At 40.1% G+C, this 25,780-nt stretch overlaps 3 protein-coding genes across 3 annotated transcripts in view; all 3 read right to left on the reverse strand.

Moving 5' to 3' along the window:
• wdfy1 (WD repeat and FYVE domain containing 1) overlaps positions 1-11,299 on the reverse strand; it is a 13,721-nt gene extending 2,422 nt beyond the window's left edge. Inside the window, exons 1-11 of the mRNA XM_035679943.1 lie at positions 11,086-11,299; positions 9,276-9,343; positions 9,040-9,113; positions 8,786-8,840; positions 5,208-5,358; positions 4,997-5,109; positions 2,375-2,501; positions 1,551-1,656; positions 1,060-1,161; positions 841-971; positions 618-726 (exon numbers count right to left, since the gene is read on the reverse strand). Of these exons, the coding sequence (XP_035535836.1) occupies positions 618-726; positions 841-971; positions 1,060-1,161; positions 1,551-1,656; positions 2,375-2,501; positions 4,997-5,109; positions 5,208-5,358; positions 8,786-8,840; positions 9,040-9,113; positions 9,276-9,343; positions 11,086-11,222 (1,173 nt within the window). The 5' untranslated portion in view covers positions 11,223-11,299. The remainder of the gene's footprint in view (positions 1-617; positions 727-840; positions 972-1,059; positions 1,162-1,550; positions 1,657-2,374; positions 2,502-4,996; positions 5,110-5,207; positions 5,359-8,785; positions 8,841-9,039; positions 9,114-9,275; positions 9,344-11,085) is intronic.
• A 1,448-nt stretch (positions 11,300-12,747) lies between these two features.
• Positions 12,748-21,039, reverse strand: serpine2 (serpin peptidase inhibitor, clade E (nexin, plasminogen activator inhibitor type 1), member 2). The gene is made up of 9 exons (XM_035680322.1): positions 20,831-21,039; positions 18,615-18,889; positions 18,221-18,448; positions 17,667-17,864; positions 15,621-15,819; positions 15,441-15,538; positions 13,811-13,897; positions 13,566-13,649; positions 12,748-13,350 (listed from the first exon to the last, which is right to left on the reverse strand). Exons 2-9 carry the CDS (start codon positions 18,874-18,876, stop codon positions 13,313-13,315), a joined length of 1,194 nt encoding a protein of 397 aa, XP_035536215.1. The 5' UTR covers positions 18,877-18,889; positions 20,831-21,039; the 3' UTR covers positions 12,748-13,312.
• Positions 21,040-23,422: 2,383 nt separating this feature from the next.
• Positions 23,423-25,780, reverse strand: part of prss16 (serine protease 16) — an 11,449-nt gene continuing 9,091 nt past the window's right edge. The window contains 6 exon segments of the mRNA XM_035680395.1: positions 23,423-23,524; positions 24,271-24,317; positions 24,404-24,454; positions 24,457-24,509; positions 24,662-24,691; positions 24,693-24,747. Coding sequence (XP_035536288.1) covers positions 23,423-23,524; positions 24,271-24,317; positions 24,404-24,454; positions 24,457-24,509; positions 24,662-24,691; positions 24,693-24,747 — 338 coding nt within the window.

The raw sequence follows: 25,780 nt of genomic DNA on the forward strand, positions 1-25,780 counted from the left end.
TGGATCATTTACAACAAAATACACAATGCACCAATTAAAACATGATTCGTTGAAAAAAAACAAAAAAAAAACTCCAGGCTTGAACTGAAGCGTGATACATCCAATCAAAAATCTCATGTTTGAATCGGTTACATCTGTGAAGGTTGCTGTTAAAGGTCTGTAGTTTGCTTTTTCCTAACTAATATTTCCTAGTAATCCTACACTTTCCCGTTGCTTAATAGACTTGTAGCCTCTGAGTCAAATGGGCGTCAACAAATGGACCGTACAGATGGACAGAGGAGAGGTAGATAATGCTGCAGCAGTACTTTAAGAAGTTTTTAGGAAAGTTTGAAAACTTGAGTACAATGTAACGGACATGAATTCAAGTTAACCACATCTACTGCAAAATTGAGAGTGCCTGTATAGCTCTTTTATAAGAATGCAATCACATAAATGTTAAATACCATACATGACCAATAAATCAATAGGCTCTTTTGAGACTTAAGTTTAGATCATTTTTAGGGTTTTAGGACTGCCTGCAGGCACCCTGATTTCCTATCTAAATCTGAGATCAGTGTGTGTTTGACACAGCCTGAATACATGCATGAATTATCCTGTATCAAAGAACTGTTGTTGACCTTAACAATGCGGTCGCTTCCACAAGTGACCATCAGGCCTCTGGATGGGTCCATGTCCATGTGGGCGATGTTGTGTTTCCCCTCGTGGAACGTAGCCAATGCTGTTCGACTGCACCACACACACACACACACACACAGACACAACATTTAAGCCCTCAGTTATCTGAAAATAGCAGTATAATGTGACCAGTTATTAGAAATTTTAGAAAAGCCCTTCACTCACTCTTCTTCTTTGATGGTATCAAAGCAGGCATCACACACCCGCACCGGGAACTCGAAGCCCATGATTGGAAATGTGGAGCGTTTAGAACTACATTTTCCACACACAGCCTTGCCACACTTTCTGCAGTGGTGCTGCACAATGAAAAAAACACCCATATATTAGCATGACTGAGGGTTGAGGGACTCACAACTGCTAGAGACACTGGTCAGACTAGCCTACCTGTCTGAGCCCCAGGGTCTTAGTGTCCCACATCTGCTTGATGTTCCAGAAGAATGGCTGCTCACACTTCTGACAGGAGTCGCTGTCTAACCACTGGGGCGCCTGCAGACACACATGAAGTTTTTATTAAACAAGCCCAAACACCGAAATGTAGAGCACTAAATTAAAGAGGAGAGACAAAGCTCTTTACTCCAATTTTTAATAACTAAAAAAAAAAATTTAATAAAAAATAAAACATGACCTGGTAGCTACTGTATGCTGCTTTGACCATTACACAAAGTGAGCAGTAAGTGCTGTACAGTTTATAGTAGTAGTGCCTGTAAAACAAGTCAATTTAAATTTAATGTAAGATACTTTATTATTTGCATTTTACATCAACAAAAAACTAAGCTAGAAGAAAGCAGAAATAGTAAAATGTGAAAATAAAGGTATCTGAGCGGCCTGTATTATTACAGCCTTTATTTTGTGGCAGTTATGATAGTGATGCAAACCTCTTCTCTCTGTGCGTCCATGTTCCACACTGCGATGCCTCCGTCGGCTGAGCACGACAACAACTGCCTGGTCAACTGAAGGTAACGCAAGGCCTGAACCCGTTCGCTGAGGGAGACATTGGATACAGAGGAAGAATGAAAAGGGAGAAAAAGTTTCAATCAAATCAATGATTTCAATCAGAACTAAATCCCAGTGTAAAACTGCATTGACCAGGGTGAATCAACATCTAACTACGCAGCTCAGAACTTTAAAATCAAAACCCAAATGCCAAAATATCACACACACAGATGTATTAAGCAATCATGACAACTTCTAATAGTTTTGCTGACCACCTAGACTACACTGACAAAAGCCCAGCTCAACTGTTGTACCACTACTGTTCATGGGAAGCCTATTATATACATTTCAATACGTTAGTTAAAAAGAGGAGAGGAGGAAGACAAGAAAAAGGGAGTGATCACCAAAAAGGCTTGAAAAGAGATAAAGACTGGGTCAACACAGGATTAAGGACTAGAACAGCATTACAACTGTCATTTTTATGGGTGTCTGAGAGACAACCTTCTATAAATCCTGCTAGGACGCAACAGGATCCATGGAGGCTTGCTCTGACACGCATCAGTGTACATGGGCTTTGTTGATGACTGCTGTCACAGGGGGAGGTGGTATAATATGTATGAAAATCAAGAAGTGGAGATATGAAACAGCTGTTGCCGATACCACCTTTTCCCCTGACTTAGTTTTTAAGCTTCCCGATCCCTGACAAACACAGAGGAGGTAAAGCAAAGTCATCCATGCATATATGCGAAATACTGACTGGACTTACTGGTGTCCCTGCAACAGTAACGTTCGTCCTTTGCGGCCCCCAATGTCCCACATGATGACGCTGTGGTCGGAGGCTCCTGAGAACAGCAGCCTCTGGACAGGGTCCCACCACAGGGTTGCTATACTGCCTGGAGGGGACAGACGGATGAACGGAGAGAGACAGAAACACACTTGTTACATGTGTTAATATGTACTGCAAGAGGCTGTTGAGGGACAGTGTTATGGTCTGACGTGTTGGCTCCACCTGGTGCCTGCTGGGAGAACTACAGGAGGGTCTGACCACATGTGAAACCTGGAGCTAACTACAGTTGGAGCTTTTAAAAGGTATAAATCTGCCCTTTTTTGAATGGGTTACTGATCATTATATACAGTATAGTGTTTCTTAGTGCCTTGCTTGCATCCTGATCATTTTCAATCTCGAAACAAGGTGCAAAAAGAAAAACAGCCCAAAAGCTGCTGCCACTGGTCTCACAAAGGTCAGCGACAGACCGTTTTTTGGCAGAAGGCAGATGATATTTCCAGTGAAACATTCAGCTCTCAACAAGAAAAGAACTCAGGGACAGACAATTACGCTCTTGAAGTTAGACCAGTCATGTGATGAATAATAGCCTGAGGCAGGTGGCGGTGGACTGACTAGGCTGGCGGTAACTGTAGCTACTGTACATGAGAAACAAGGCCACTGCACATACACAGAGCACCATACTACCGTGGAATCCTGTCAGCTGACAGCTTCTAAAGCTTTCTCAGGTACTTCACCTTGTACACATAGTATCCTCATACAGCCACACACTGTAATAGCACACTATGATATAACTGTAGGGAGCCAGACCACACGCTGGGCCACATTACTGACAATGTGGAAGGGATGGACTGTGGAAAAGTTATAACTTCATATTCCTCTGCTGAAGGCATGTTTCCATCAGCTGACATGTGGAGGGAAAAACGACCTGCAAAAGACCTGTATCTGAAAATGAAACAATGTCACATGTAAAAGCAAAGTTGTGAATATTCATATATATCTCCTCATTCAGGGCCAGTTTAACGCCATGTTAAGATGAAAAGAAGGGCAGTATGACAAAAGAAAAAACCTTTTCTAACAAGGGCAAATATACAAACCTTGAAGTGAGACTAAGGCGAGGTCTGACCTTTACCCTTCTGTTTTCCAAATTACATCAATCATAACTTGCAATAAATATTTGGGTGGAACTCCTGCTTGTACACAGCTAGAGACCAGCACCACGCCCATTATTATGCATTATTATCAGCCTAATCAGTATGTACTATCATGGGCACATCTGCACATCAAAGAGAGAGCTGGGAAATAAAAAGTTGTTATGGTGTAAGGATTTGTATATTTTATTTAAAAGCTAATGGCACACTGACATGTCTGTCCCAACTGGCTAACCTGTACGCAATACATCTGTGGATTGGAAAATAGGATTTTTGAGTAGTGAAGAGTACCATCGGGTCAGATGAATCATCCCTCATCCTCTTTCAACTAGTTCATGAGCACATGTGTGAAAAGTGCCCAAAGGAGAACACAGTGAAGTCTTCTGGCGGCTAATTTTTGCTATGGGACCCATTTTCTCGGCACAGCTACACTGAACCCTTGAAAATGAATCCCAGAGAACTAATACATTCATCCTTTGATAAAGCATTTGTATTGTGAAGGGAGTTTCCGGGAATGATAATAACTATTACTGCCATCTAAACGGCCCAAATGTTTCACTGAGCAGCTTGACAAGCATGGAAACAACACAGTTGCCACATCTCAACCCAGACAAGCAGATATGGGAATTTCCAGAGCAGTATGAGAGATACCATTTTCCATCATCATCATCTAAACCAAATGATGGGATTTCTTGTGGAAAAGTGGTCTCACAGCCTGCCAAAAGAGCTCTACTCACTTGAACAGTAAATGTCAGACCCCATAAAGCTTTTGTTGCGGTGTGTGGCGGCTCAACACTCCAAATGTTTGTCACAATGCCCAGAGTAATCTGTAATTTTACTCAGGTAATGGGGCATTTGATTTGGTCGCCTTCACCCCCTTTCAGTTGCTATAACTCCCGGGCAAACACCGGAAACACCAGGGAGCAAGGAAGGAAGTCGGCGAACTAGCTAGCCAGCCATCTATTGTTTACTGTTTGTATTGCTCACTTGTGATGGAGCACAAGTATTAATTGCTTTTTACAACAATGAAGACAACAACTCCCATGATCCCTCGCTACTTCACAATGTCCTCAAAGTCTGTCTTATTATTATTGTTATTGTTTTGACTGAGAGACCCATAACTGCAGAAATGACATACTGTGCATTTAACTCAAGCAAAGAGCTTTTTTTAATCATGCAAAATGCAAATTTGAAAAAAGTGTTTTTTATGGAAACAAAAAAGCGTGTGTCATCATGCTGGATTCAATTGGTCTTTCTTTTTCTAACATAATGATGTCACATAGAGGAATCTGGGTCATCCACTGTTTACTGCGGCCATATCTGGCTTCAGCATCAGAAGCCTGCTTGTGTGCAGAAGTATGGGAGTACTTGTGCTGTGTACTTCACCTACGCTAGGAGAAAACAATAGCTCTGTGTGGACAATTCTTAACATGTATGCAGTGTGTGTCTTTACCTTCATGACCCTTCAGTGTAGTGATGATGGAGTACGTCTGCTTCTCCAGTTTCAGCAGCGTGATCTGTCCTGAGTAATCGCCAACAAAGGCATGCTGCGTCTCGTGATCGTATCTGAGCGGGGAGTCAGGGCTTAAACACTGTCTGTTGCTACTACTTCAGCTGATAGATGCACTCATGTACTGTAAACACAGGGAGTGAATGAAGGATACTGTAGGCACGAGGCCCAGGCGGTGAAGTAGTGTCTCCCCAGCATGCTGCCACTCTGGGTGCACATCCAGCTCACGCTCTTGTCATGGCCGGTACTCACCACCCACTCACTCTCCAGGGAGAACACCATATCTGACACACGGTTCTGGTGGGCTGCAAAGCACAAACACATAAAGTGTTAAGTCATGTTGGATAAACATCAAACAAGATCCCGTCTATTCCATTAGACTTTAAATCTTAGCCGTCATGGATGAGCATCTAAGACTAATATGCCCTTTGCATGTACTGATCCCACCTGCTTAGTGTCGCTGTAATCCAGACTAAGACAGACGAATCCCTTCAAACGATTTGAACTCCCTTCAGTCTTAAAGGTCCACCTGGGGATCACTGCTAAAAAGGTGCACAATTTGTTGACTTTCTGTATTTAATGTTACTAGTTTTACCCGATGTAAACACTGTATTTTGTAACTCTTCACCAACAGCTATATTGATATAATACAACATTTAATACCAAAACTCTGCTGATAGTCAATACACAGGAGATGTTATTTATTTATGCAATATGACTACAACAACAACAATAGATTTTTTGCTCACTTTTCAGCATTGGTCACACTTCAGTTAAAGCTGCATTAATACATTTTTTGGACACTTGGGGGCAGCAAAACAAGCTTTAAGCACAACACTGACATATGATATTATCCCCTTCTGAGTCTAGCAAATACAGGGCAACATTAGCAGTCTTTCAGAGCTGTTTTTCTGGCCAACACATGAGGGTAATGTACAGCACTAAGAGTGAACCCAAACAGTTTAACTGTAGGCTGTAAAACCAAAACAATGAGCTCCAAGATGCTAAACGCGCTGTAGATAGTAGCTGTAGGGATCTGCAGAGATGACTGATGATTCTCTTCATCACCGAAGCGATACCTTTCTCAATACACATTTCAGCCACTGTTAATATGAAAATACTGATTATAGCAGCTTTAAATTAAAACAATTGTACATCCCTAAAAAAAAAAAAAAAAACAGTAATTTCTTTCTGCTTCAAGTCTACAAGATAGTAAGATTAACTATTAGAACTGAGTCAAATCTAACTTAATGGTACATGTACTTTCTATTTTACCCTCTTTTAATGAATGAGAAAATTATCTGCATATTTATACTGCCTCATGATCAAACCATGGCAGTAAATTGCTCTGGGCTGAAGCTTTGATCTTCCCTGTCCTCTTGTACGCGTCCTCCTTCCTGGAATTCAATGAAGTAACTGTAAGCGTTTAAGAAACATTTAAAATATATGTATCTTCTATCTTTTTTCTGTAACTTGTTGCTGTCCTTGCTGCCTGATTGTTTTTGTCCCTTGTACAGAAGACACTGCTTGTGTGCAAGCCACCATGAACATGTTCACATAATAACGCAGTACGGATTTTGCTAAGCAATTAATCCGAACTACAGAGAGGAAAGCATTTTCCAAAATGATTTCTATCATTCTGTCAATTTATAACCAGACTGAGCATATGTAAGCTGTTTTTGTCACTGGCCAGTGGGTTGCTAAAAAAAGAAGTCAATATTGCCTTGTGTGCAGCTGTGAAGAAAGCAACACTGACTGCCAAAAAGCAAAATGGCAATGTTAAGCCCTGCCTGTCTTTGAAGTGCATAGACACATCCTAACGCCTGTTTGATCTGATTGTGACTCATGTTTGTGCTGTTCGGGCTCTGTTGCTTGATTTTGCTACAAGTGGTAGAAACCAGATGGAGCATTCCAGTGGTGACGTGGTGTTTTCCCTTCTAAAGCAACAGGCTGGCCATTTTCCCCCGAAGCTAGACTTTCCATTGAGGAGGCTAAATGGCTGCTGATACCGTCACAGGAACTGTGTTCTACTTATAACCTTCCAATTATGACAGGAGATGATATCAAGATGTAATGACTAGGGCTGCAACTAACAATTATTTTCATTACTGATTGTGAAAAAATACATCTCAACTTCACAGAGCCCACGTTGACCATCATGACAAAGAGTCCTGGTTTGTTCAAACAAAAGTCCAAAACTGGAAGACATTCACTTTATAGGTATGTATGATAAATCCTCTCGTTTGAGAAGCTGGAACCAGAGAATGTTTTTTCACCATTTTTGCTTGAAAATTGACTGAAACGATTAAATGATGACCACAATAGTTGTAACATCATTTGACCAATGGAACAGCTCTAGTAAACACTGTAAATGAGTGCTTGCTGGAGCTGTAACTTCTTCATGTCAGTATCAGTAAGCAAAGAATTGGTAATACCCAAACAGGACTAGGAGTTTTTGACCACTACATGTGCTACAGAGAAACGTATTTACACACAGGCCACTTAACCGAATACACAGTCCTGCTGCTGGTACTAAACTACTCCACCGATCAAGAGTTGGTGGCAATAGCACGCAAAGAAAGTAATGTGCCACCTAGGGCAGGGAAGAAGCCTGTAAGCTAGAAAACATGGATGTAAACAATGATGACATAAATACATTAAGTCGAAGGAAACACATTTGTCATGCTTCATGGATACACGCGATGCATTTCGGTGAGTAAAGACTCAAAGTAAACATAACTGTTTGTTTTCAAGAAAACTCCACAAGCCACCTTTAAGTATGAAGGGTCAAAATATAGGCTGATGTAGGACTCTTTGTACTGACAAAACACAATGCCTTGTAGTCATTTATGGTTTACTTATATCTATGTGTGTTAATGTCAACATTAAACAACACAGTTTAAGGATTATTAATTGAGAGGCAGCTATCTACATTTATAATTTTAAATCATTATACTCATAAGGAATAACATAGGGTTATCCCCTTTGCTGTAAAAAGGAAAACGAAACCATTTTGTAACACTAAATTTTCTCAGTAGTGTACATAGTCTTGCTTAACGTGAGTCTCCTGGGGCAGGGAGGGGCCACGTCTCCATACACAATACATACACAGAAACACTTCCTTATATGCACAGATCCAACTGACTCTAAGGATTTACACAAGCCTAACAAGAGTAAATATCCTTATAATGTAATACAAATATCTGCAGTGGACATGCCACCTGAGAAAATAGCTTCTTTTTTTAAGCTGTGTAGACACCCTAATATTTTAATACCAGTCGCTGATGAACACTGATGGACACAAGATAGAGAATAAGATGAAGGATGCTGTTATGTGGTATAGCTTTTCTCACAAGAATATATTTTTCTGTGATACTTTGACATCTAAACAAACATTCAGCTTGGCAATCCATAAGACTGGACATTCTTCTAGTTCTCAATGGAAATATTTGCAAACACTTGCTACCTGTTAACGAAGGCAAGTCCTGCCTCATTATTACAGCCTTGTAGGAGTTGTTGGGGTACAAAACATAGATATGTTTTGTCAGTTGTGCTTCATTTTGCTTATATTCTAGTTCTGTTAAATATTTTAAATGTATTTTGTGATTTGAGCCAGCATACATCACAAATGAAAAAAGTTCAATTGTGATGTCTGCATGGTCAGTGAAACATAAACAATGTAGTTCTGCCCACAGTCTCAACTCAGCTGCATTTGCACAGCACAGTTCTCACCTGGATATGTTTTGACGTGGTTCATCTTGTTGAAATCTTCAGAGATGAGAAACTCCTAGAAGACAAGCAAACACACACAAAAAACACATTTCAAATAACTATCCTGCCCCCACAGGCATTTGAAGGAGTCCAAATATTGAAGCTGTGGCCTATATTAACCAGATATGCAAGCTCTTTAAAACTACACTGAACAACCAAAAGAATGAGCCTGGAGCGAGAATATGAAGACATTTGTTTGAGCTAGCTTCACTCACCACAACAGCTCCATTGTCCTGGCCTATGAAGATGCGTCTGCTGTCATGGTGGTACGACATGCAAGAGCATGGAGCTAAAAGAGAAAAGAAACAGTCGCCATTAGCGGGGAAATCACCATCTTCACGCCACACCGCAGAGAGGTGTGCATTATATTGCTGCAGCGGTTAAAAATAACAAAAGACAAAAAGTGTGCGCACACATCCTTTTCCCATTGAAGCAATGCCGTCTTACTTACAGGAGACTGTGTGGTAGATGCTTGGCCAGTACTGACCGCTGTCTCTTTTCAGCCAAACCCGGATGGTTCTGGAGGAAAATGATAAAACATCACATTCAAAGCACTCTCCAATGTCTTCTCCAAGGGTCATTCTGTAGTCTATTTTGTGTATTGAAGGTACATTTTTGATCTAAATGAACATAAAATGCAGTTCCAATCTTTTACCTACTGTTTGTATAGACCTAACCTGCAGTTACAAAATATATACTTGATCTAAAAATGATACTTTCAGCGGAAATACTCAATGGAAATATCCACTGAAGAAAGCCCTCATGTAGGACTGAGCTTAATCCTCGTCTGGGAAACCAGCCCTAATTCTCTTTACACACAATGCTTGATTCTGTTCACAAACAGCAGTAAAAGCAGTCACATTTATAAACAGTGTGTTTAAATCCTTTCAGCTAAAAATGTGAAAAAGTATTCTTGTAGTCTTTTTTCTGTCATCTAACCGTACAGCATTACAGAAGTGATCATTCAATACTGAATCGCTTTTGATACTTTGACAAACAACACTTTTAGTGTGCATTTCCCCTCCTAAAAATAAAAAGTACAAAACTGCACAACTTTAAAAAGATCACATACTGTCACGTTGTGTTTTTGAAAACGACATTACATTTTCAGTTCAAGTACATTTAAACTAAGCTTCCATCAGCCTTTTTTTAAGGAATCGGGTTTAAGGTTTTACTGAGTCTGCAAATGGAGAGCATAACCGATATCAAAAGCAGCAAAGCAGCTGTACAGTCCTGTTTCATCAAGGAACCGCAACTTCCCCCTTGATTATCAGGCAGGTTAGACTTTCTTTACAGCAGCTAAGTTCCTTTATCTTCAAATGAGGATGTTGCTTCTTCACACTCGACTTGTTACCTAAGTGTGACAGCTCTACTGATGTCACTTACAGTGTAACTTGGTGATTGTGATGGACTGACATAATCATGTTTACCCCTTCATAACTGAGATTATCAGGCTCCTGCCACAGTGAGAGTAAGGGTAGAGGTCTGTCACATTACACTTGGACTGCTGCCTTCAAGTCTTACTGAAAATATGGTATTAATTGTATGGCTCATAAACGCCACAACAAAAGGATTTTCTATTATACCCAAGTTATGTATGTGGTGTTCATGGGGCCGCAGCCATTTCAACAAGTACTGCCTGTAGTACCAGCCACTTATTATAAAGCAACTTGTAAATGTACTCTTGGTTGTTATTGTTTTCATCCAGTCAAACAGCGGCCAATAAGTTAAATGAATAGTGTTATTAGAAGCTAAACAGCACTTGCGATAAATAAAATAACTATAGTCAGGATACGAGGAGCACTTGAAGGCAGCAGTCGCTACTTTGAGAAAGTATTGTTTACTATTAGCAGTAACGAGCTAACTAGCTACGTTAGTTAGGTCAACATAGCCTAACACATACTGACACTGTTATGTTAAGGAAATTATGGGTTGTAACACCCAGCGTTACAGAATTATTAACTGTTATATTCCCGTTTACTATTAGGCTTGGTTGTTTGTTGGCGGACAGTTTATGGAAATGACTCATTCTTTATGGCTTTCTATCCGCACACCCTCCTACGCTAGCAGTGGCTCCGTATGGAAAATTCCCAACCAATACATTTCTCTCTGAGCAGACAAAAACGCTGCTTTTCCTCTTTTGTGTTTCCCTTCTTACACCTGGAACCAGGAATTATGAGTGCAATGACCAGCAAATAGACCGAGCCCGCTAGCTAACGTCAGTGCCGTTACGCTACCGTTAGCCTGCTTGGCAAACTCACCTGTCCTCGCTGACCGTGATCACTCCATCTTCTTTAGGTATTAAAACAGCTGCGTTGACAGCGTCTGAGTGTCCCTCGATCTTGTTTAAAAGAATAGGTCTAGCGGTTTGGGGCCTTGAATGAATCTCCGCAGCCATGGTGTTAACAGTGCGACCAGCAGTGTTTTCCTTCTGCTGCTTTTCCTCCTCACTCACTCGCCAGTGGAGGAGGATCAGCTGACACCCGGAGCCGCTGTCAGGATTACCGTAGTGACTGCAACAACGCTCCCAACGCATTCAGACTGCACACAACTGGGACGTGAGCGAGAATCACTAGATGCCATATTACCCACAAGGTTGAAGGGCTTTTAATGTTTTGCACAGCAAGGCAGCAGATGGACATAGAACCAGAGTGGTGCCTGAGATTAGATTAGCTTCAACTGTATTGCCCCTGCACAGAGTAGAACCAACACAATGAAATGCTGTAGCTTCTAAGCAGAGGTGCAAAAAGCAGTAAAGTGCAGAATAATGTAAATATGTGATAAATAGCAGTGGGGGCTGGATGTGAATATGCTGAGATACAGTCAGGCACTTTGTACAGTGGGTTGTGGTTGTGTTACATGTTAATGCAGAATTAATGATCCACCTGAGCTGAGCAAAGCATGACTTAGGGCCAGTGACTCTTCACATATACATGCATCTATACAGTAAATAAGCATCATATTCATGTCATTTATAATATATATATAATGTATTGATTTATTATTTGTTATTCATTAATATTCCATCTTTTACATGCTGTGTAATAGTCTACTCAGTGTTTAGGGTACTATATTCTCATCACTTCTCCAGACAGGTACAAGGTACAGTCAGTGTGTGTCTCCCTGCACACACGTTAGATAAATGTGTGTTTTAGCCACTGCCCATAAAAATGTCTGTGCAAATCCCTGGAGTGGAAAAATAAACTAAATGTAGCCCCATGTCAGAGAGGCCACTCATGTACAAAGTCAGGACCCTTCAAATAGACACACCAGTGATGTTATAAAAACAGTCCCCAAATGTGACCAATCCCATTGTCCGCTTTAAGGACTGAACCTGCAGCTCAGAGGCTTCTAGAATTATTATTTTTTTCTTTCTGGAAAACAATAAACTGGAGGAATTAAAAGTGTGTCTATACTGTGTTGGACCTGTAAGACACTGATAATAAGTTCAGTTTGTGCCTCTGGTCCAATGCATGTAGAACTGAACATTATAGTAATAAAAAGGAAAATGTAAAGTTAAAAATTAAAGTTTATAATTACAACTCTAGAATCAGAATTTACTTTTCAACAATAGAAATCTCAAACTCAAAGTATCTAATGTTAAATTGAAATTATGAATGAATCTGCAAGGACATGTGTTTTTAATACAAATTCTAAATAATTACTATAATAAGAACTTCCAATTTCAAAACTGTAAGTATATATTAGTCTGTGTGTTTCAGCCTGTGTAACAAACCTACTGACCTATCCAGAATATAGCCCCCCTCTCGCCTAAACCCGTATCCCTCAACAGGGTTAATGGCTTGGAATACATGGATGTGTTTTAATAATACACACTGTCATTGAAAATGCAAACAGCACAGCGGCATGTCACATGTCAACATTCAGAAATACTATTACTGGAAATAAGTAAGGCAAAATCATTGATGTTATAAATATGTGTATTTATTTGATCACATATGAAGCAAGTATAGTAACAGAAGACTTCCTCAGTGAGGGAAACAATTATTGTAAAGTAGCTGAATGCAAAGCGTTCAACGTGTGACGTACATTGCCATAACTTAGGAGTGAAACTTAGAACAGACTGGAGTGACATGACTTGAGATGGAGAACTTTTAAACTGAAATGGTGACATAAACAAACTGATTATCCTACTCCAGAGTTGAGAAAATACACAATTGACATTCAAAGTCTTTTAAAAATGTAATAAATTCAAAAAAAGTATACAAAAAAATTAAAACAGCTGGAAAATTTAGTCTGCAGAACATTTTCATAACGCATTATATGCATTACAGAAAAAGGGTAACATAAGAAGCAATATTTAAAACAAATAACATGTCCACACTGTACATAAGTCTACAGCAAAGTTTGTGTGTGTATGTGGGTGTGTGTTTATGTGTGTGTGTGTTCATGCGTGGCAGTGTAGAAGCATTTCCCGTGCTGGCCTACGATGATACAGTACCAGGGGCAGGCCAGTGATGGCTGGGCTCAAGGCTGATTGATCTGGCCCATAAAGAGAATAGTACCTGGGGACAGACACAGGGAGAGCTCACAGTGAAGGACTGCATTCTGTAGGTTACCTGGTTTCACTGAGCCTAACACTGGTGACCGATATTATATTATATTATATATTATACACCATACTTCTAATGGTTCAAAAACAAATGTTAGCTCTTCAATATAAATCTATGATATATACCTTTAAAGGTGAGTAAACCCAGATGGAAATAGAAGACTGTACCTGTTGGGTTATGTCTGATGAGGAAGAGGAAAGGTCTGTCCACTGTAACCCAAGGTGGGGAGGACCGAGCCAGCAAAATGGCAGCTAAACACAAAAGCAAACACATTATAAAAAGTATAGGAGCCTAATGAGATGTACTAATACTTTAAGTACATTATCAACATAGAACAGTCTCATCAACTAAGCATACAGCTTTGTGCTTGGCTCAACAAGTCAAAGGCCAGGCTCACTGTGCAAATACTCACTAGTGGCAGCTGCTGCTTTTGTTCCATCTTCATTCACCACAATTTTGGCTTTCTGGAGTGCCCTGGATACGTGCACCGGCTCAGCACCTGAGAAAACAATAGGTGTTCATTCTAGCTTTAGCACATACAGTGACTTAGTTTACAGATATGCTATGCCATCATTGCCTTTTATTAACAATCTGACATTAACCAGCCAGTGCTTCACATCCAACATGATGGTTATGATGCAGTTTCTGTGTATTTTAGTGGAATAATATACTCGCATTATAGAACCAAACCACAATATTCATCCTTGCTCATGGTTCACCCACACAGGTGTTCTTCTCAGGACTCTGTGGACAGACTGTCCTTAACTGACTCATCTCCCTCAATCATCCCATTGATTTCTATGTGAACAGAGCGAGACACATACGCTTCCGGTTGCAAATTGACCTGCCTCTTTCGCTTTGCGCAGAGTTCAATCTGACCGAACTTTGACTTTGGCTCTCCAACATCCAGCTGGTTTCAGAGAGCGAGTCAGACTGACCTCACATTGAGGAAATATAATTTGTTTATCTTCCTGTTTTACAACATGGTGAAATAATACAAGCAGCAGATAAGAAGAGATACTGGTTGCTTGTAGTGAGCGAAAGTACAGTGACAGAGGTTAATGTTTGGTTAAACGCTGCTAATTAACAGGATCTGTGAACAGCTGTTGTTAGCGTTCTAGCAATGCTAGCTCCTCAAGTTTATGTTTACAACACTACCCACGCCATGTCCTGCCCCCCGTGTCAAAATATCTTCTGTGAAAAGGACAATGCAAATAATACAGTGCTTTCATCAGACTGCACACAGGATTTCATCTCAGGATGTTTCACACATGTAGTTTGGTTAATTTGGTCCAGACCAAGGAAGGAAATGATGCATTGTTGGCTTGATGACACTGACTTGTTTCATCGAAACATGTGTAAACATGAATTTATAAGGACTGACAGATTACCCACATGCAGTGACTGACAGCAGCTCATGTAGCGCTTTAATGAACCTTATGAGAGTATTTATTTTCTCTGCTGTCAAAGAAATAGCTGATTAAAAGCATTATTAGTCCAGACTGCAACCAGACCTCATATGTAATAAATAATGATAAACAGAAAGAACAAAAAACTAAAATAATAATACCGGGGAATAGTTGCAGTGCTGTTGTTTCACCCTTTTTTTAAAGATCCATAATAAGGAGCTGATACAGCTCATCTCAAAATGTTTAGTATTAGTGTGGTTGATTAATTATTGAGTAAAAGTGTAAACCACATGATAACAGTAGAGCAAAAATCCACATCTGTCAGACAGACCCTGCTAATCATTTTTTTAAAAAGTAATCCTATAAATGCCTTTGTTTACACCACAAAGCCACCGCACATTTTCACCACATGGTGGCACTAGAGCACTTCAATTAGAGCTCGCAGCAGCCCATCACTTAGGGAGAATGAGGGTTCAGTTTTTCACACTGGACAGCTAGACTCAAATTCATTCTTCTCACTGGCTCTGGCAGTCCAACAATGCTTTCAAGCCTCGCGTATCCAAGTAAGCCTGTTGTAAATACTCTGAGGCACTGCGTCACATTTGGGTTTGGACTGAATGTGCTTTCACTCACTGAGGTGTCTGAAGTCAGCTTTGCCCTCACTGAAAATGTCTGTTATTCCCAGTGCTGAAAGGGGGTCTTTCAAATCCACCTCCGCATCAGCAGTAAACCTACAGACAAAGTGCACACAATGTTACGGTCACATTCGGTCAAAGGAGTTTTCAGAGCAACTGTTGCACGTGTGGGTCTTACTTGGGGATGAGCAGGCGGACTTTTTTCATGTGCATCAGTTTGGTCCAACTCTGCACTGTGGCTGTGCTGATGTGTGGGACAACACGGGACAGAGGCGTGTCCTCTTCAGAGGGCAGAACGATCAGCATGCTGATGGTGTTTCCATGATAGGGCAGCTCTATCACCTTATATTTCAGTCCCTGAGGTGTGGTGGCCATACCTGGCAGGGGAGGAGGGGGTTAGGGTTAATAGTTTCAAAGGTCAGGGTGATGGTGTGGATGAAACGTGAGACACCTTACTGATATAGAGGTGACTCATCTCTTTTCTCCCTAGATCTTTCTTGTATCTACTGAAGCTTTTGACATGCATGGCTGACTGGGAACAAAGACACTGCCTGTGCTTTGTGTACATCTGACTAAAGAAAATCCTCAGAAACCTCTTGCTTTTACTTTAAAAGGCTTTTCTATCCACAAATGTGTGAAAGTGGTCTACACTTCTCTTGTTTTTGAGAGACCTTGAGATAGAACAAGAATGGAATTAATATTACCATTTCCCCTAATATACCTGTGTCAATTTGTGTTTTTTGATGCCATCCATTTTGCCAGATTTTCAGATTTCTTTTTCTCTGAGCACGAAGGCTATAACTGCTCAGTATTTTTATTTAGTCTGCTCAAACGAGAAAGGGCAAAATGCATCAATTTCTGGCGACAAACAGATTGTTTCTTAGAAAAGACCTACTAGACAGCAGGCATTTATCATAGCAACAGACTCTCTTGAACAGGTCAGTTAAAACAATATTGTGTTACATCATTCAGCAAAAGGCAGAAGCAAAACAGTTATATTAAAATAACAGATTTTGACTTTTTATTTACACAGGGATACTGGTTTTAGACCTCTGTTGTTAATATTGAAGCTTGAAATGGCATTCATCGAGTGAGATGGACCGTGTGGGCCCTCTGCCTTTTTAAATAAAAACACATTTCCATCTTGTAAGGAACTTGACAGAGAAATAAGAATGACAAATTAACAGTTTACAGTACAGTCTCATACTGCAAACATCCATTTAACTGTGCCTACACTGTTCTTCACGCTTTAGATTGCCATTAAACTAAATCACAGCACACTATGTTCTGAAGACATTAAGCCAAGTATTTGTAAATCCCATCATATTCATAAAACATAATTGCATTTAGTAATAGCCAAGTGATTTAGGACTGTTACAAACGTATGTTCTCTGTATAGCCTAAGTGCTTTAATGTGGGGACAATAATCCAATAAACAAGTCACAGACTATGTACACTAAAGTCAACACACTGCAGGATACTGAAGAAAAACAAACATCTGTGCCTCACAGCTGAACATGGCCTCAGTTTAACTCTCGCACTGTATGAGAATCTATCCACAGCACTCAGCATGCTAACACAGCTCTGAAAACTCATCTAAATATAGATGACTGACTGGTATATAATTTCATTTCACACAGAACTAAATAATGTCCTACGGATGTGGCATGTCTCGGCCTGCGTTTCCTTACAACTCACACAGGCTGACCTGTGAATCATAAACTGGCAATGACTTTGATTGCATCAAAAAAACAAACTAAATTAAAAATAAATCTACAGTATATCAAGTTGGCAGACCTGAGTGGAATAGCAGCTGCTGATAGGCCCATTTGTTGCCTTCTGTCTAAACTTGATTTTGTTGAACCATACAGTGGTTACTCAGAGGAATGTATTCAATTCCTCTGGATTTATATGCGTGGATAATGGCAGACAACACAGTAGTTTTATTTGACTTGACGCCCATCACTGATTAAATGATAACCTTATCTGACCAAGTCATTTCAACAAGTCTGATTCCAATACTGCAACCATCTACAGCAGAAGCTTCTAATTACGGCACGAAATGACTTATTCAGCATCATGCTGCATCAAACACATCTGTGAGATGTAAAATGAATATGAGCAATGATATCAAACCCAATCATAAATACTGAATAGAAATATTCAAATGGTCAGTCTCACACAGTGGGCCATCAGTGGAAACCTCTCACACATCACTGCTCACCGATGTTGAAGACAGATAGTTGGGACATCATTGGAACTTTATATACATTTCCGTCGCCCCCGTTGAAGGGCCTCATCTTGGTGTTCTCGGGCTGGAAGCGGGACTTCCACAAGCCTTTGAAGTAGATTGAGTTGACAGCAACCAGACGGGTCAGACTCGGGTCCAGCATGTCTGCTTTGATCAAGCTGGGGATGTGACCTGGATAAATATGCAACACGGGAGCGTTATTCAATTCAAATTCAAATTCAAATAAAAAACAGCAACCACCATCTCTGTTTCCATTCACTTCAGCACAGATGAGGAAATAATAATGCAGCAGCATCTTACAAGGACACTCCAATCTACATAGTAGGAAACAGACCACATTACAAAGTCAAGGCTTTGCACTGTGAAAAGGACACAAGTGTTCAGTGGCAGTCTGATTATGTAGTATTATTGACTCTCAGGAGATCATTTTGCGCCTAACTCACGAGTGGTGAAGTCTCTCAGTTCTGTTCTCTCAAACATACACAGATATTGTGTATACAGCTGCCACGTACATCCACGACTCCTACCTTTGGTCTTATTGTTGACCCATGCATTGATTTCATCTGCTGCCTCATGGGTGTTGCTGAAGTCCAGACTCCTGCTCTCGCATTGGAAGTTGTCCTTGTTGGTGGCTACAAAGGCCTCCTCCATGGGGAAGCCCTCCTGGCTGAACATGGCGTTGGCAATCAGCACAGCGTCCTGGTTGGACTTAGCTGTCAAGGTCTTGTGCAGCTTTCTCAACATCTTGTACGGGCCTGTGCAGATTAAGTAAACTGAATTATTTCTTAATTACTGCTAGGAGTTTAAAAGATAAAGAAAAACTTGGACGGAAGCTCATCTGGTTGCAGTTCATGTGAAGAGCCAATTGACTAAATTATAATACTGAGACTTCATTATTCCACTGCCTGAAAGAGTCCTTACCATTTTTCTTGTAGCGGAGAGCGTTGAGGACCTGCTTCCGAGTCTCTCCGTGGGCTCCTGGTAGCAACATCCCAAGGATGGAAGCTACCCCGTGGGGCGAAAGCACCACATTTTCCAGGGGCTTGGCGCGGACTACTTGCTGAAACACCTGTATGCCAAGATCAGATCCCCGTTCACCGTAGGAGGGAGCCAGGGACAGCACACCTTTATGGCCATACAAGGTCACCAGTGCAATCAAGCACAATAATGAGAGGTGCTTCATTTTAAACTCACACCTAGTTAGAAACAAAGAACAGAATATCACAGACATTTGGTAAGGACCATACAGTCTCACCTGTTATTGTTATCCAGTAGACACACTGATAATTGGCAGGGCTGCCACTGAAGGATTATTTTCATTAGTGATTAATCTGTCAATCATTTTCTCAATTATTGGATCAGTTGTTTGGTCCATAAAATGATAGAAAAGTGTTTTAGTGTTTCCACGGTGATGTCCTCAAGTGTCTTGTCCACAAGCCAAAGATATTAAGTTTAGAACTGACAGGAAATGTTAGAATATGTTGGTGCTGTAGGGGCTTTAATGAAATTAGGGAGTGTACCTTTAAAACAATGAATGCTGTGCATGCTGTGTAATCTTTGATTAATGATCGACTATTGTATATTCTATCCTCCACATTTAGAACTTCAAACAGTTCAAAGCATTATCTTGAAAAAAGGACTCAAAATGAAATGATTATCAAAATAGTTGGCAATTACTTTAATAGTTGACAGCTAAATGACTAACCAGTGTACTGGTGCAGCTCTGGTTATCGGTAGCAGCATGTATTGTTTACTCAGGAGTATCATTGATGTTTTATCATTATGAGAACTACCATCTGAACAGCAACAGATTTATGAAAACATCAATCTACAACTGTAGGCATTCCTTAAAAACACTTCCAGCAGAGCTGGATATCCCTTTCATATGACTCATCCTGGTTAACCACAGCTATCACACGCACCTTTGCTTGCACTTAGGCGACAGAACCATTTATCCAGACCTGCAGGGTCTGACTAACTCTTACTCACACGGTTTAAATATTACTGTCTAACCATAATCAGCCTACTGAAACTGGGCTGTTCTTTTATTTCAGTTTTAGACTAAATTCAATCTTTCAGACCATTTTAGGAGAGTGATTCAGCCTGCACCCCACTCACTGGAGCAGTATGAATGTAGCCACAAGAGCCAGCCAGAATGCCTGCTGGCTCGCTTGCTTAGGAGCGACATATTACTATGTAATCTATGGCCTTACTGGTATTCAGAGCTGTATTTGTCCACAGTTTCAGTGTGAACAGTGCAAAGGTTTTGGTTTTCCATTATGCTTTACTGTGATTAGATTCACAGTTAAATCATGTGAGACTGTTCTCACAATCTTGAAATAGCCCTGACATGCAGTGTGTTTGTATGGCCAACCCAAAGTCTATTTACAAAAATCTGCTAATTTTATGGCCTTATTTGGACACAGTGATTTGAGAATAAAGGTAGTGTGACATAATCAGTCAGCTGTAGGTTTTAATAAAACTACTATGTTAAGCTACAACAGCCCGTAATGTAATGTAAGAGGCAAAGTCGCAGGAACTCCTTCCAGAATATAAAACATATTGTTAAATGATATGAGAGAAGTGGACGTACAGTGTGCCGAAAATTTAAAAATCTTGTTTGTTTTTTTTTGCCAAAAACGCTGCAGTAAAACAGCAAGATTGTATTAACAGTTTGTCATGTGTCTGTCATATGTACAGGAATGAAACAACGCTTGTCCACCCTGCTCCTCATACACTGAAGCCACTGCACCCAGTGCTGCAGGGAAAACAGCTCCACACTGGATGTTAGGCGCACTTTCCGCTTCAACTATTCAAATGTAAGTCACGTTAACATCACTCAAACGTACACAAATAACAAATAACACGTTCTGTGCTCCGTCTACCTTAAATATTCATAGTTCATTTCAGGTGTCAAACAAAACCCACCCGGCGGGAATGTTGTGCATGTTTTAATATCAGCTAACTTATATACTAATTACATTGAAATAGGAAGGAGCAACTTCTTGAGCTACACTGCTGACAACCAGGCGGTGCTAAACGTTGTGAAGCTACACATATCGTTGGGACCCGTTTAGGATAGCTCCGTTTGTTTAATGTAATGTTAAAAAAATACCGTTAAAAACGACAGTCCTTACCTATCACGAGGTGACTTCGACTTATCCCGCAGGTGAAACTGTAACCTCGTTAGTCCGCTTTCTACTGCGGTCCAAACGAGAAACAAAGGTCCGTCCGCACTGTAAATGACAACAACTGTTTATCCCAGTGAAAGTGAGAACTACTACTGACTCCACCGTTTGTTTCTGAGGAGACTTTATTGGACTGAACTCCGCCTTCAACCCAAACACACGAGCATGAAGCGAGTGTCTCTGTTAGCGTCAATCCCAGAATGAGCTTCCGGCAGACTTTCAAAATAAATTGAATTACCATATTTCTGTCCGTTAACACTGACACATACAGTTTCACAACCTTTGATAGCATAACGCGCATAATTTCACATTATGATACAATTATGTTGCTGTACTTTGCCGAGTTGCCGCTCATATTTTCTTTCATAGTTTCAACTGTCTGTTTACGTCCATGTGGCTACTTCCGGTATGTTTGGGCCAACTCTGGCTAACTTGACGAAGCTGACAATTTATAAAAAAGGTTTTTACAACAGGAAGTGACTGATGGGGATGTTTAGAAACATCTAAGAACAGTCATCCTAAGTTATGTTTTGTCATATTCAATGGAAAATTACTGCGGACGTTAAATGTTGATGCAATCACTTAAAAGACAAATTCAAAGCATTGACACTACTACAATTCTCAGATTAGAAAATAAAAATGTCTTGTTTCCTTTAAAATGACACTCCTGAACAGAGCAATTTTTAACAGAATATTAACTTGGAAGTTTGCTTAATAACAGGTCTTGTATACTATTTTATAGGGGAGTTTGGTCTTATCTAACTGTGATGTGATTTTATATTTACATAATCTCCATAAAAGTGAAAAAAAAGTGCACAGGTACATTACATTTTAAACAAGAACTCGTCCAACAACGACGCCCAATTCACCAAAGAACCACTTGATCCTACAGTTGGATTCCGACACAAAAACACACACCTTAAGGGTGAGGGCTCAATTACATCCCTTAATGCATCAAAAAGGGAATTATGATAGGTGCATTGAATCAACCAGAATATGAGATTATGAGGCAATTAAACTAAATCTCATAAATGTTTAATAACAAACCCTGGATTGGGCACCATAAGTAATAATAATTTCACATGTGTATTTGGCTGACATCGCCTAATAGATTAGTTTCACACAGTCCATGAGTGAATACCCAGGGGAGGATTTAAGAATTTCACTGCCACGCAATGGGTGCCATATGGGGCGATTCAGAGCAAAGGATTTTGTCTACATCTTTTGTGTGTGTGGTTTGTGGTGGAGGGGGGGTCTTCATGTCAGCTGAGATACAGAATAGGGACGTTTGAAAAAAACACAGTATGAGCGAAGGGGGGTCATTGTGTCCTGTTTTGGAAGAGGAATAACACACCCAGCTTTGTACTAATAGTCATACCATGCCAAGTCACATCTATTTTTCTACTGCAGATAGCGCTTTTAATAAAAACCATGGCAATATTAGGTCCAAATAAACAATTTCCAGAAGTTCTTAGTGTGCCCAATACGCCATCTCTGGTCCTCTCGAGATATCCTCATTCACCTCCTGTTGAGCAACCAAAAAACATTTATTTTATTCTTTCATCAAGACAATGACTAAAGCTTGTGCTTAACAAGGACCAGGTGTGCATGTTTTGCAACACGTATCCCATGCAGAACACAGACTGAATTTTTTTTGGGGGGGGGGGGTGGGGGGGGTAATCTCTCTGCTGAAAGTTGTCTTTGTGTCACTGCTGCCTGTTAAACAGATTTTCTGTTTTTTGAAGCATCAGCTATGAAATGGAAAGTGGCAGTCATCCGAGTTTGATTAACGTTATTGATAACTTTTGTTTCCTAAGTTCCATGAAATTTCCCAAAAAAAGTTACTGTGAAATTCTCAATAGGAAATGTATTGTCAAGAGTCCGCTACACAAAAATAGATAGGATTGTCAATACTGCAAATAATTCAACAAAAGAAGTGACATTGGAGATATCTAAAAGCAATGTTAATGAATTTTCAACATACTTTCTTGTCGTTGTTTGGTACACAACAAAAATGCTCTCCAGAAGAGTAGAAATTATGATAGTGTTCCTTAGTATTTCTGGATCTACTTCAGTTAGTGTTCAACTGAATAATTCAAATAATCAATGTAGTCCACTGACAGACAAGAATTTCATAAGTCCTCTTAAAAGTACATTTACCTATTCTATGACTATTCTAAACCATGTCTGAAAGCAAACCTACACTACTTCCTAGTTCATATATAGCACTACCCCAGAAACCAGCCATGTAGTGGTCAAATTACTCAATTTGTGTTCACTCACAATGTTATGTAAGATAGAATGTTAGAAATATGCAAAGAAACGGCAAAGAGAATAGCTTCCACACTTTAAAAAAAAAAAAACACTTTATTCCATCACTCAGATTTCTCCACCCATTAAAATACTGAATCTGGAAAGGCTTTTTGCAGAATCATACCATGGCATAAAAACAGTCTCACTCCAATGTCAATGAATCAGGACAAAAAGTAATTAGTTCTGCTTTGCAAAGCACGCTTGCCTGCGGGCCTGTCTTTCATTGCTTCAACACTCTGGAGAAAGCAAGAACGATGTGGTCACGGCCAGAGCTAAGCGGGGAAGATCCTTGCTCCTGGCAGGGTACATGTTGGCACAGTGGGCCTGTTCCTGTTCAGAGAAAACATAAATAAAAAGGATGTGGCAGAGAAAAACTGTAAAACTGAAGATTTTCTGAGTACAAGAACAATTAGCACCTAATAAAGTGAGAAATAACAAGTAAGTCCCATTGTCTGCTCTGAAAATCTGTTGCTTAGTTTCGTCAGTATAAAGCAAACCACAAACAAAAAAAAATCATCCTTCAGTTTACTCCCAACAGATTTTAGACCGGAAATACAAATTCAAAAAGTCCCTCAAGGCTTAATATGAACTAATGGTCAAAGGAGAGTTGGCACCAAGGCAACCTGCTATAACTGCGTACACAAGACAGCTGACTTTTTATGAAATGCATTTTGGCTTGATTTTGATACTCTAAAAAAATTCACACGGAGTTAAGCAGTAACACATAGCTCAAATTTTTTGAAAACAAGATTATATGTATCCTGTAAGTCCAAAACTGGTCCAGTTTACCTGATCCTAGATACGAATTTTGATCAGCTAATCTTTTCAAAATTAATTGGGATAAATGGAAAATGTGGGAGCTAGTTTATGTCCTTTAATTGATATTGAAGCTGGAAGAGTGACAGAGACGAGGGAGAGAGAGAGGGGGATGACCACAGGTTGGAGTCAGACCATGCCGCTGCATAACCTCAGCCATGGACACGGTTGCAGCTCTACCAAGTAGTGCCGTACCAGACCATCTCATAAATACAATTTTAAAATCGTAATCTAGAAGATATTATAGCGTAAACACAAACTTGCACAGTGCTTCCATTTAGGGTTCCCATTACGCTTTCTTTCTCACCTTTGAAATGAAAACACAGGCAGGTCGGGTGAAGTCCTTGGTGATCCCAAACATGCAGGGTCGATGACGTTGGAAGAACTATCTGCTGGCAGGCATGTCATAGCCCCCGTAATACTCGTTGTCTGGGCCCACGGCCCCGCCAGCTGCTCAGCACTGACGTTGTAGAAGTCTGGCATTGTTTCAACTTGATACCTAGATAGAAAACACAGATTATCCTATGCAACCCTAATAAAACAGAAGCAAAGAAAGAGAAGACCAGTTAATGAATGTGAAATAAGTAGTAGTAGTAATGTACCTGTATTAATGAGAGTTATTAGGCAGAAGGCAATATTTAGTGTACGCACTCAAGAGGAAACGGTGAAGGTTGGTTGGTAATCGGTGCTCTGTAAGAATCCAAATTCAGTTGCAGGCTGGTAGACCCACTGTCTCCCTGACAACACACACACACACACACACACCACACACACACACACGACAAACTTTACCACGCACAAATTCTGTTGGTTCATATAAATGCCAAGCAATCACAACACAGGCAGGTAAAGGCTAACAGTTAAAAGGCATTCCTCCCAAAAAAGTATTCCTCTTACAGTTGTTCAGCCCCAATTAAAGCGAAAGATGCAACGAAACCACATATAAAGGTGGGGGTGTCTGGTGGGAATTTAATGCAGACAACATCCAGATGGCTTTTTAAGACCACTTCCTGTTCCAATGATCCCCCTCCAGCCCTCCCCTCTTGAAACTGAAGCTGAACTGGAACCACAGCCCAGGGCAAAGGTAAACATGGAATATAGAGAACCCATTTTGGTTAAACGCTCAAAGTGTTACTCAATACTGATTGCCCCAACATGAGACAACATAGGAAGAACATAAGAAAATAAACGCACCCAGCCTTAGAAAGTGTAATTCCTCAGTACAATTTCAAAAATAAGACACATAAGATGTTTTAAAGTCTGATACGTTACCCCAAAAAAAGAAGAAGAATATATATATATTATAATATATATACTATTTATTATTATTTTATATATATATATAATATAGTATATATATATAGTATATATAATTATAGGTAGTATGCTGGATGTTCACATCATTCAGGGAGTTTTTGAATCATTAAGTGAGGTATTTTTTTAGTGAGCTACTTTGCCAGAATCCGCCTAGTCTCTTGTAATAACAGTTTTCTAAAAAAGGTATTTTTCGACAGACACTCCAAAAATGGATTGGCTACATTATGACTGTAAAACCACATCCCCATGCCCAACCGACTGTTTGTGGCTTTGTTATATTGTGCCTGAAACTGTTCCGCTTTGAGTCTCGTGCATTAATTGTTGAGTGTAAAATCACATCATTTAAGCCAGTTATTCTCTGTCATAATAGCAAAAACAACACCAACCCTGACAACCAAAAATGGACAATCCCAAAAAATGCACACAAAAAATAGCTGTTTCCAACATTGCCTT

This window comes from Morone saxatilis, unplaced genomic scaffold (genome assembly GCF_004916995.1).
Source record: "Morone saxatilis isolate NCDOM2014 unplaced genomic scaffold, NCSU_SB_2.0 Contig8, whole genome shotgun sequence".
In the NCBI taxonomy this organism is placed as follows: domain Eukaryota; kingdom Metazoa; phylum Chordata; class Actinopteri; family Moronidae; genus Morone; species Morone saxatilis.